This window comes from Microcebus murinus, chromosome 29 (assembly GCF_040939455.1).
Source record: "Microcebus murinus isolate Inina chromosome 29, M.murinus_Inina_mat1.0, whole genome shotgun sequence".
Classification (NCBI taxonomy): domain Eukaryota; kingdom Metazoa; phylum Chordata; class Mammalia; order Primates; family Cheirogaleidae; genus Microcebus; species Microcebus murinus.
Window position 1 is genome coordinate 3,053,451 of NC_134132.1, and position 12,917 is coordinate 3,066,367.

At 44.0% G+C, this 12,917-nt stretch overlaps 1 protein-coding gene across 1 annotated transcript in view; it reads right to left on the minus strand.

Annotated features, from left to right (window-relative positions):
• Positions 1-3,218: 3,218 nt before the first annotated feature.
• The window catches only part of MTTP (microsomal triglyceride transfer protein), a 39,312-nt gene continuing 29,613 nt past the window's right edge, over positions 3,219-12,917 (minus strand). The window contains exons 13-18 of the mRNA XM_012738406.3: positions 11,354-11,451; positions 11,137-11,258; positions 9,433-9,660; positions 6,591-6,715; positions 6,051-6,221; positions 3,219-4,563 (exon numbers count right to left, since the gene is read on the minus strand). Of these exons, the coding sequence (XP_012593860.3) occupies positions 4,392-4,563; positions 6,051-6,221; positions 6,591-6,715; positions 9,433-9,660; positions 11,137-11,258; positions 11,354-11,451 (916 nt within the window). The 3' untranslated portion in view covers positions 3,219-4,391. The remainder of the gene's footprint in view (positions 4,564-6,050; positions 6,222-6,590; positions 6,716-9,432; positions 9,661-11,136; positions 11,259-11,353; positions 11,452-12,917) is intronic.

The following is a 12,917-nucleotide window of genomic DNA, read 5'->3' on the forward strand; positions in this document are numbered from 1 at the left end:
GTTCATGTCCACGACCCAGCATAAGGTGGCTGGGGAGAGAAGAGGGCTAGGTGTGAACAGAACCAGGAAAACTGGAAAATGGCAAGAGACTGGAAGCGAAGAAACTGTTTAGTTGGGAAGGGGTCAAGGGCACTACTGGAGGGTTATGAGAGGAGGCGTATGGGGAGAGGTAGCAGTTCAAAGCCATTTGATAGGAAGTTCATCCAACAGAGATAGTGTGAAAAGATAGCAAAAAACATAGCTAAAATTAAGATTTTTTTTCTGCCCCTTGAAGTTGTAACCTTGTCAAAAGTTGTAACCTCTACTCATCCCTTGAGTAGAGTCTTCGCCAAAGACTTATATACCTTCAGTACTACTGAATGGAGAGTAAGAACAGGTTTATTCAAGCCAGAGATACCTAGGTTCAAACCCACTTCTACCACTTGCCATTGAGTTACTATGAAGCAACAGTAATCAAGACAGTGTGGTACTGGCATGAGGATAGACATATAGATTAATGGAATAAAACTGACAGTCTGGAAAGGAGTCAATGAATTCTCAACAAGGATACCCAAACAATTCAATAGGGAAAAAAATAACCTTTTCAACAATCACTGTAGGGACAATTGAATACCAATACACAAAGGAACAGATTTCAACTCCCTACTACATACTATATACAAAAATTTACTAAAATGGATCAGACACCTAAATTTAGCTCTTAAGCTCAAACTATAAAACTCTAAGAAGAAAACATAGGAGTAAATCTTTCTGAGCTTGGATTTGCCAATGGTTTCTTAGATATGACACCAAAAGTGCAAACAAAAAAAGGAAAAATAGATAAATTGAAATTGACCAAAATGATACACTCTTGTACTTCAAAGGATACTATCAAGAAAGTAAAAAGACAACCCACAGAAAGAGACAAAATATTTGCAAATTATGTATGTGAAGAGAGGCTTATACCTAAAGTACATAAATAGTTCTTACAACAGAATAATAAAAGGGCAAATAACTCAATTTTTAAAAGAGCAAAGTATATGAAGTTATACAAATGGCTAAATAAGTACATTGAAAGATGCTCAACATTATTAGTCATTAGGGAAACACAAATCAAAACCATAATGAAATACCATTTCATACCCACTAAGATGGCTATAATCAAAAAGAAGGATATTAATAAGTGTTGGTGAGGATGTGGTAATATCAGAACCCTCATACACTGCTGGTGGGAATGTAAAATTATTCAGTCACTTTCGAAAACAAACAGTCTAGCTCTTCAGGAAGGAAGGGGCACTTGGCAGAGAAAAACATGGAATTCTATGAGAGGGCAAGGGCTTCTGGTACCACAAGAGACAGGGACAGAACACCACAGAGCAGGGGCAGCGACTCTCAGGACTCTGAATAGAACTTAACACTCAGTTGCTGCTGTCCTGTGTCTGACATTTCCATAGAATACTGTCCGTATTCTTTGAGCAGCAAATCTTTAAAACCAAAATGGTCTCAGAAATACAGTTACAGTGAGTTCAGAGAGCAGATTCTGGGGTGAGACTACTTATACTTGAGTTTATGTCTACCATTTTCTAAGCCATTCAACTTCTTCTGTGCCTCAGTTTCTCCATCTATTGTATCCTTCAATACAGCGGCCCCTAGCCACATGTGTCTACTGAACACTGGAAATGTGGCTAATCCAAACTGAGATGTGTTGCAAATGTTGGAATACATGTCACATCTCGAAGACCTAATCCTCCCCCTAAAAGTAAAATATCCCATTCATAATTTTTATATTAATATTAATTACATGTTGATATGATAATACTTGGGATACATTGAGTTAAATAAAATATATTGCTAACGTTCATTTTGCCTGTTCCCATTTACTTTTTTAAAATTACTTATGTGGCTCTCATCATACTTCTCTTGGAGAGTGCTGGTCTGTAACTTGGTAGTGACAGTGCTAGCTATGAACTATGGTTGTTGTGAGGATTAAATGATTTGATTTATGTAAAATGCTTTTAAATACCCGGCATACGATAAGCACTAAGTATTAGCCTTAGCACCTCTTTGAGGGTGGTCGGGTCAGAGCGGCAGCAAGTGACTCCTGGCCGGCAGCACTGCGACGTGAGACAGGGAAGGACAGTCACTCGTCACAGAGGGAAGGAGCCAGCTGAACCCTCAAGGCTCGCGGGAGGGGCTGGCCCCGCAGCACTGCAGATCCACGAGGGGACCCGCGGCTGCCAGCATCCTCTCTGCAGGTGTAAAGCCTGTCTGGGAGTCGCATTTATAACAGCGAAGTGGTTGAAGCCAGCCCACTGCAGATGAGATGTAAAGTTATTTTTCTGGCTCCAATATCTTACCGTTTCCAAATATGGAACATCGCTCCATCCCTCTTAAATGTCTACGTCGTTGATCTAAAAAGGAGCTGCTGTTTGTTCCGCGCTTCTGGTTTCTTCCTTCTTTGGAGTGTGCCAGGGCTGCCCTGGCTGCGTGCTCTCCGTGGGGGGCAGAGAGCCACAGCCAGGCAGGCGGTGGGAACCAGCAAACACTAACGTTCAGGCCACCCCAGTCATCCCTGCCTCGTAATGATTATTTTGCATTTCACAAAGGCAGCTGCGATTTGTCAAACCTCACAGGGCTGAGACTGCTTTGGCTCACTACGTCTTCAGCCTAGTGCCCTCCCCTCCCCTGATTTTCCTAAGCACCGGTGTCTTTATGGCGTGCTTCCCTCTAAGGCCACTGCCACCGCCCGCCACGCCCACGCACCTTGTTGGCTTTTATTTTTTTTTTTGAGACAGAGTCTCACTCTGTTGCCCAGGCCAGAGTGCCATGTCGTCAGCCTAGCTCACAGCAACCTCTAACTCCTGGGCTCAAGCGATCCTCCTGCCTCAGCCTCCCAAGTAACTGGGACTACAGGCATGCACCACCATGCCCGGCTAATGTTAAGTTGTCCAGCTAATTTCTTTCTATTTTTAGTAGAGACGGGGGTCTTGCTCTTGCTCAGCCTGGTCTTGAACTCCTGACCTTGAGGAATCCACCCGCCTTGGCCTCCCAGAGTGCTAGGATTACAGGCGTGAGCCACTGCACCCGGCTGGGTTTTTCCTTCCTTTTCAGTAACTTAATAATGAGGGTGACAGTCCAGAGCCTTATGAAAATTTGGGTCATAGCTGTGTATGTGTTGAGGCTCAGAAAGAGGCAGGAACAGAAATATGCGGTGTTTGAAGTAATGAATGACAAAGGAATTCAGTAAGATTTCCACATATTTATTTCATCACACTTCATTTTCAATTTATAACCACCAGTGGGCTAGCTAAACTCCCATCTTATGTGGGCATGTGTCTGATGGACAAATGAGCACCTGCCATTTATTTTGAGTTTATCACAATAGACACATCTGTTTTTATTAATAAATATTTGCAAATGTTCAACATGGCTCTTTTAATTCATACAAATTTCAAGACATTCTGTTACTGATTTCATAGTTTGGAAATCCAAATCCACTGGTTTCTCGAGGCAATGTTCTCTCGATCATTCTAGCTACTGTGCAGAGCGCAGTCGAATGGACTGGGTCTTCCACCACAAAATAAGCGAGGCAGAGACAAAATGACGACTATAAGAGGATGTCCCTAAAAAGGACAGTGTACCACATTACAGTCCCAAAAAGACACAACATAAGAAAAATCAAATGGAGTCTATAAATTTAATTTTTCTGATTCCTATGTGCTAAGTTCAATATTTTTTTGCAGGGCTGGAAATAGGGGCCTGAATGGCTCCCAAGCAACCTCATGCATGGTCAGCAGAAAGATGGGCGGTGTGCTTTCAATATGTGTGCCTTCTACCTTAGTGCTTAATAAAACTAACAATAACGGAAGACGTAAATATTACTTCTTGGGGCTGGCTAACAAAAGTCTCGTCCCCTGACCCCCAGAACCCAAATTCTGCCCCCATAAAAAAAAAAGCAAAAGAAAAAAGTGGCCTGTTTTTTTCTGATTAGGTGACAGGTTTGGTTTTCTTGCCACGTTCAGAGTCCTATCAAGGGCTTCATCTACATCGAAAATTGTAGAAACAAAATTGGGTTCTCCCGAGTGTGTGTGGTTTTGTTTTTGTTTTCAACAAACACTGGTTTCCTCTTGGAGCAGAAGCATTCTCACTGTGCCAAGCGGGATTTGAGACAGGCACAGGAACACTAAGAATGCTGAAGGTGTCACTTGGCGACTCAAAGTGACCCTGTGGGTGGTGTACCGGGTAGCCCCCAATTTGATCGATCGAAGTTTTCCATAACTTTTTACAAAAATCTTAAATACAGGTAAATATGTAAACACTGTGCTCCCGGAGAGCAGGTACTTAGGCATGTCACAATGTCACGGCGCATCCCTTTGGGGAGACAAACCCCAGTGAAATGTCGCCGGTCGGTTTCAGAACCATCCACTGGACGAGCTCTCGGGCTGAGGGGCAAACACCACTTTGCACATCTCGGAGTTCTCTTGGTGGAGCGGGAATTCGCATCCTGGTACTAGGTGCTCTTTTCTTTTCCGGGAGACGTAACCTCTACCTGTGGACAGCCTTTCGTACTTTGTCTCCAGTTGCCTGCACGACAACACAACAACAACAAAATTACACCCAAGTCCCCTCACACCTGTCCCAGCCAAGTCACTAAATGTCCACTGGAAACTTCTGCTCCACAGCCATTTGAGATAGGACATGCATAACAGAGACCCACGGATGGAGTCATTTTCTTCTTCCCGTTTCTTTTTATATCAACAGATATACTTCAAATGCCTGGGATGTGGGAATCCTGCCATACATTTTTCTGGAAGGAAGGACTAAATTCCTTTTAGCTCTTTGTAGATGCTGTTGAGCTTTGCAGGCCATGCTACGCCTCCCACCCTCGTTCCAGAAGCCCCGCCTTGGGAGCACTCCCCTTTGGAGGACTAGCAAGTCCAGCTGGATTTCAGCTAAGAATGCTGACAGGGAAATATTCCAAGAGCTCTAGCCCAAGTGGAATGTGGAACCAAACCAGTTACCCATGTGGCTCAGTGGGAAGGTTGATTGTTTTCAACCACTGGAAGGTTAATTTTTTTTTTTGTTTATGGAGGTTTATTCTAGACATAAGTTAATGTAAGTGAGTGGTGGCTTAATATCCTAACTATTAAATCACAATCCTTTATTCTGTGAAAATATTACCTACTTACATGTGTGCTTATATCATTGATGTATTTTTTACATGAACTGTGAAATGTCAGTAAAATAAAGAAGGTGCTCAACTCTGGTGTGCTTTGAAAGGAGATGATGTAAGATGCGCTTGCTCTGTTAAGTACACAGATGACCCTCATGGTCAGTGCATGCCAACTGCTGGGGGGGGGTCTGTGCTAGCGTCTAGACGCACAGCATTCCGGCTCCATGTGATGGCGCTCTCACAAACAGTGGTTATTAAGATTCATAAGATTTAAAGGACACGGCATAAATAAGAGTTAGGCTCTGGAGTGGAAGAGAGGTTGGGAAAGTTACACAGGTAATTATATATTTATGTTTTAAGACACTAAGTATTCTACTGAAAGCATTTACAAAAAGCAATTCCAAACACTCAAGCTTAAACCAAAACTTAAACAAGGTCGAGCTGCTGTTGCATGGAATACCTAAGACGGTGACTTCATTTCAGCCCTTAAACCATAGTAAATGAATTGCCACGTGTCTTACTTTGAACTTTCTGTCCAGAAGACAATGGTGAAGGCACCTGACAGTGCATGCAAATCTGGCACTTTTGCTGAAACTATGTGGCAACTCCTACAGCAAATCATCGCCCTTTGTTTCCTTGTTGATTCTTTCTGCGTTAGAATATGATGCCACCTCTAGAATAAAATGAGCTAGTCATTAGCGTTTTTTGGTATCCTAGAAACTGGTATGTTTTTGGCCTTATCAATTATTCTTTTACTTATTTAAAGACAATTCACCTTTTACTGGGTTTCTACTGTTTTCATTCTGAAACTGAGCATTCTAAAGTGCATGCAAGTTCCTCGTGAACTCGGGATGGCCCAGGGATGGCCCGGGCGCGTCCCGCGACCGCTGCTTCTCACCTGAACGGGGCGGCGTCCCTGTCCATCTGCATGCAGATCAGGAACGGGTACTGCGAGAACTGCACGGTGGAGATGAACTCCAGGCCTGCTTCCGTCTCCGCGCTGGCCTCCAGGCCGGCTTTCACAAAGGATGAGTCCACTGTGACGTCACCGGTTATCACCACGGTCACCCTGAAGAGTGGAGGAACAAAGCTTTGCATGTCGTGGTTACCTGAGTTGCGCCACAGTGCTGTGGTTTCACAGGGTCTGAAATTGTGACGCTGATGATTGCAAGGAAACACTGAGAGGACTGAGAGGTGACCCGAAATGCTTGGAGCCGGGACGGTCCCGCAGACTGGGCAGTGACGGCTCTTTGACCCTTCCCCGGAGCCCTCCCTGCCTCCAACTCTTAATATGGGAACAAAATGTCCACCAGCCACTGCACTGTTTTGCATGGGCATACCAAAGACCAGATAGAGTTTGAAAAGTCAGAATGTTAAACAATTCCCCAAACATCTCTCTGCAGTTGTTTGCATAGAGGAGTATACATACTGTGCTTACCGATTTTTCACTCGGGTCTTAGACTCACGATACCACAGACTGAACTCCATTGCACCCGCGATATCAATAGATAGACCACCCTGGACCTCGATGTTGGCCTTCATTCCAGATTGCAACTGAAGCTCCTAGAAGCAAAAGCATAATAATAATAGTAATAAAAATAATTAGTGCAATTTAGTTACCCCCCACTTTCCAAAGGTGCATTCAACCGCCCTCTGCAGACAACGCCATTTGAGTTGTGTTGATGCTGGAGTCTTTCTCTAGGCTTGGAAACATATTGTCCTAATCCTTTTTTTAAAAAATCATTCTATTTTTTGTAGGGACGGGGTTTCGCTGTGTTTCCCAGGCTGGTCCTCCTGGCTTGGCCTCCCAAAGAACCCGGATTACAGTCTTGATCGCTGGAAAGAGACTCTGTCGATTTGCTAAATTAGTCAATTAAAATACTAGAGTAATGAAGTGCTAATCAAGAAAGGTGTTTTCAGTCCATCATTGCCTCCCTTTGGGAGGGAAAATGTTTCTCAAAGTGTGTTACTGTGAGGATCAGCATCCACCTGGGAACTTGGTAGAAATTCAGATTCTCAGGTCCTCCTTATACCTAATGAATTAGAAACTCTCAGGGTGAGGTCCAGCAATCCATGTTGTAACAAGCCCTCATGTGATTCTGATGCACCTAAATTTGAGGACCACTGGACTAGGGAAAATGAAGACATCTCCCTCAAAATCTAGCTGTGGCCTTTACATGGCTGGGGGAAGTTTGGACTGGGTGATCTCTTGAGATTCTTCAGCATTTCTCTAGTTACTTGCTGTGTCACATATAGCCAGCTGCATCCTCTGGCAAATAAAAGGCAGGATTAAAAACTCCCAGCAGAGTATCTGAGAGGAACGCGTTACAAGACCAACTCCCCCAAACTCTCCTCTTCTAACGACACCAAAATTCAAAGGTGTGCAAGTCCTTTATATAAAATGGCAGAATATAATATTTGCATATAACCTACACATCCTCCTGTAGACGTTAAATCATCACTAGATTACTTATAATACCTAATACAATGTAAAACGCTACGTAAATAGTTGTACATATACTCCATTTTAAAAATTTGTATTAATTTTTATTGTTATATTGTTGTATTTTATTGCATTTTTTTAAACAAAAAATATTTTTGATCCACAGTTGGTTGAATTCAACGTGGAACCAGGAGATATGGAGAGATAATTGTATACATGTTCCAAGAACTGCCTAGATCAAACTAGAAAGGAAGGCCAGGCAATTGAACTAAGCCTTCATACCCACGCTGCTTGCCGTTTGAAATGGCATTAAATTAACAGTGAAGTCCAACATGAACTCGATAGCATTTTTCAGAGCAATAGTATCATTTACTAATGTAGTCTATCCTGAGCAATTTTGTGGTTATCTGAAAACCATTTTTTGTGTGTGCTGCTTGCCTGGATTTAGGCATTTTCAGCCTGCATTTTTCATGTACATTAGCTGGGGTGATGTTGGCAGAGAACTTTTTCAGCTGGATTGGAATCAGATTGCCTGGGGACCGTGTTGGAAGCGATGATAGTTCTGGGATAAAGGCTCAGTATTCTTAATGTTGATATTCCTCCAAAGATGTTAAATTCCTGGCACCTGGCAGCATAACTGACTTCTTTACGTAACTACCCTCCTCAGAACCAAACAAACCCTGCAACTGCCAACCATAAATGCCATGAGTTCACTTTCTAGAAAGGATCATGTTGATTTGCCTGAATTCCCTCCACTTTCTAAAAACATGTCACAGGAAATCTCGGACAAGGGGCTTGGTTTAAGACCAGGTGCACCGAAGAAGTAGGACTGTGGCACGAAGCCACCTTCCGTCTGGAGGACACTCGTAGGTGGAAGCACCACACTCTAGTGCCATGCTTGGGGCACCGTAGAAGTTGCCCCAAGGATACTGAAGACTGCCTTCAGCTTAGAACAAAATGTTCTAATACCCTACTCGGCAAATATTCCATTTTTTTATTGCTATGCTTTTTTTTTTTTTTAACTTTGGCATTTTTATTCAGACGTGTATAAAAACAAAACAAAAACTTCAATGATACATCAATCAATTGATTGATAAATCAATCCATTAAAGAAAATGATTTTAATCATCAAACATTCAAACTCAAAGGTTATTCAGATTAGCCATCTTCTGCTTATCAGAAAATCCAGTTAGGCAGACCACCTCCATGCCATAGTATCTTGGTCACTTAACTCTTATATTGTCAGTCTTTTGTGCAATATTGACAGATTTGGGGCCAAGGAAAATTGCAAACTATTTTAAAGAATGCAGTTCAAGTGGACGGAAGAACTCTTATTCTCTAAGAATGAAAAAGAGTTTATAAACATGAGAATTTTGGGCAAAGGGTCTCCACAAAAGATGTGGCTGGTGCCAGTGGCTGGTTGTGCCTCTGCTAATTTGGGAGGGTCCCAGTGACACACTACGTGGATCTTCATTACTGTCATCATTGCAAATGTCGTCAGTAACTTGTGAAGCCTTCAGGACAAATATTGTCTAAACTCTTGTGCCCAAGAGAGGAGACAATGCTATTTCTGCTCCATCGTTTCTTGTTTAGCATCAATATTTTCTCCTTGCCTCCAAGTAAAGAGACCTCTTAATCAGCTAATAAATGCAAATGAAGATGCAACATATCTACAGTGAAGGAGAAAGGGCAAGAGTGCCACGAGGGCCAAGTGCTCAGAATGTGAGCTCCGAGATGGGCAGAACTTTGTCTCACATCCTCCACGTCCAGAGCACATTGGGAAAGCGACTGGCATATGTCAGGGACTCGGTAAACACTTACAGACTGAACGAATTACCTGAGAATGATCTATTAGCAGGATGAGCCCTTTCACCACGCTGATGGGGTCGCCAGATACAGACAGCATTTTGGACATCAAGTCACTGTATCCGTTGAAAAAGGTGACAGGTCTGAGCTGGACATCAAAGAGGATGGCTGACATGCCGGCAAAGGAGTTGAGGTTCTCCTCCCCCTCGTCGGGAGTGGCTGCAATTGAGGCCTCCAGTCCTTGGGCTTCAATGACCACCTGGGGAAATTGAGGAAACATTCTCTGACACAGCTCCCTGCCTGCTCTGCGAGGGAGCACGAGGCTTCCCAGTGACAGCTAGGACTTCTCCGGGGGCCGAAAGCTCAAATATCTGCAACAGCTGGGCAAGAATAAATACAAAAATAAAAGCCCTCTATGCCTGATATAAGATGAGTTACTTCCTTCATTTAACCCTCACAACCACATTGTGAGGCACACAATGTTTTGAGGTACAGGTTTTTACCTATTTTGTAGATAAGACAAAAAAAAAAAAGGCTCGAGTTTACCCAGCTAGTAAATGGCAGAGTCAGGATTCAAACCTTCTGACTACAAAGGCCATGAATTTTCCATTTTATGGTGTCATTTTAGAGACTCTTAGTCTCTCCGGGGCTGTCCTATTTTATATAACGGTCAGCTATCTTGTAGAGCCTCTAAAAGGAGGTGGAGAGATGTTGGCACAGCCATCCCAAGGCCACTGCTAGAGGAGGACATAGTACTCTCCAAGCCACAACTCACACCATCCCATGTCAAATCGTTCTCTAGCCAAAAAACAAACAAAAAAAAGTCATGAATACCACGAAGGGTTCTCATGCCCTGATTTCTCCATACACAGGAATCCTACATATTTTCTGTCCCTCATACCCAGCTCCTCAAGCCCTGGGTGTCTGGCATTTCCAAGTGTTCATCAGAAAGCAGATGGTAATTCCTCAGGGCAGAAGGGCATAGTGTTCCGACTATAGTACTATCAAGGGGTGTAGTAATATGATATTGATAAGAACTCAAGTTTTTACAGCACTGGATCATTTTTAAACCTTAAATGACTTTATTTACAAGGTTATCATTTAATATGCATAAGACCTACAAAGAAAGTGTGTCATAATTAGAAAGACTTTATAGATCATCACCAGTTTTTGCCTAAAACTAAAGGGATGGAAGTCAGCTAGTTTTCAAATGTCTACAATTTATTCTTTTGTCTCCTAGCAGTATTGGAAAAATACAGATAGACTCTTTAAAGAGCCATATTCTATTATGAAGGGTTTATTATGGGGAATCAATCTCTTCATAGAAACACCCAGAAAAGGAAAACATATTCTAGAATTAAATACTTGCTGGGGGGGGGCGGGGGGGATGGTGGTGCTAAGGAATATATCTGTGAACACAAACGAAATATTATTAAAAATGTCCATGTGAGAAATCCTGGCACAATTTCCATTTTGTAAATACGTGTCCCTTTGAAAAGACGAATGGATGCTTGGCAAGTCCAGTGAGTCCGATCACTCGGGTGTCCAGTTCGTATCTGAAACTTTCTGTGGGACCACAAAGCACACAGCCTCTCACAGGTGATGGGGTCGTGGGCACAGTGCGACAGAAACCACCACTGACGTATACGCTGTATGGCGTTACCAACACTACCTATTTTACTTCACCTCAGACCTCACGTCACTTACTAAGCAGCCTGCGTGGCCGGAGCGTTACCTGGCTGCCATGCAGGCTGGCTTGCCCGACGTGCTGGAAGATGTTGAGGTTGCTCCTCCTCAGGATGCCGGAGCCGGAGTAAAGGATGTCCAGGCTGTAGGTAGACGCCGAATGGGGCTGACCTGGCGGCAGAGAACACAACCGCGGCTTAGCCACCGTCCCGGCGGCGCGGGGCTGGGGACACGCGCGCAGGGACGGCCGGCTGGGCCTTACGCACGTTGGATGTAGCCGGTATAGGCAGAGGACGATCCAGTCCCGGAAAACCGGTCATAGTTGTGAGCCACCATTTCCTTCAGAACCCGGCGGACCATTTTGCTGCAACAAGGAAAAAGAAAATTCTGCACATTCGTGGTGGTGGCTGTTTCCCAAGATACATTTGGAGGAAAAAAAATCATCCTCAGTGGAAAAAAGAAGCAGCCAAGTTTTCCTCAGGCCGCCCCAAGGCCGCCAGGGGAGGTGGCAGCTGGCCTGTCAGCGTCAGGATCAGGGCCAGCCCTTCATTACCCAGATATTTGACATTTAGTTTGAGAAGAAAATGACAGCCAGGCAAGGATGCCCCGCTTGAGGCGGCTTAGGCCGGCTGGTGGGGACACACCTCGGGGGTGGAAAGAGCACGTTCTCTGAGCCACCATGGTTCTGTCGTTAAGTTGCACGTACATTTGAGCAAAGCTGTACCAAGCTGGGAAGATCGTACAATATTTCTTTAAATGGTTTTCCACACCCTCTAATGTTCTCAGTGGCCAATGATCTATAACAGTAAATTTACAATATTTATTTTATATGTGTTGTTTTCGATTATGAAGAGCTCAGTAAAACCCATAAAGGAACCATTGTTTTCTGTGAAGTAACTCTTAATCCTTACTCTGTGCCTCTGTCTCGGCTAGGCAATTAGCGTTGAGATCTTTCCATTTCTGATAACATGACAGGAATAATAATCATATCAGCAATAATAAAATCATGACAATACGGCAAAACATCCAAATCATCAACTAAAGCAACCTAGACCTAGGTCTGAGGTAGAAAATTGCTGGGAGGACAGGATACTAACCTTACAGGTTTCCCTCCCAATATCACTAGGTTATATGGTTCTAGCCAAGAGAGGAAAAGATGAGGAGGGTCATGATACCTGTCTAAAATCCTAAGGGGGCTTCATATGGATGAATGGCTAGACATGTTCTGCTTTGCTCCAGGGACAAACCCAGAGCCAATAGGCAGACTTCAGTTTATGCAAAGATGTAACAGTGAGAGTCTCTGGACACTGCTGGCACACTGGCTCTTGCAGGTGGTGATCTTCCTGCCACTGACGGGCAGGCACAGTCTGGACACCACCTGCCAGGAGACCAGACCCTACCCGGGAGAGATACCAAGCAAGATGGCCCTTGGTGTCCCTCCCCACTCTGACATTTTTGATTCTGAGACTCTGACCGGAATGTTGGTGGCAGCTTCCTCAGGTTTCCCAAGCTGCTCGATACCCTACTGTCTCCTCTTGCCTGTTCCCCAAATTGCTGCTTTCACAAGACAAAGGCAGCAAGAACACCCAAGACCCCCGCCACGGTCTTATAAAAGCAAACAAAGGAGCAGAACGAGAAGCCAACATTCAACCTGGACCACGTGGTTGCAGTGGGCGTGGCTTCTCCCTCACTGGCTCACCCGCTCCCTTCCTCTTTGCTGTGTGCCCTGCTCTTTCTCTGTGCTGCTCCCTCCCCCATTTCTTATTTCATCAGCCTTCTTGGCCCTTGTTTCTCTTTCCGTCAGCCTTTTACTGTCCTCTTTTTTCATTT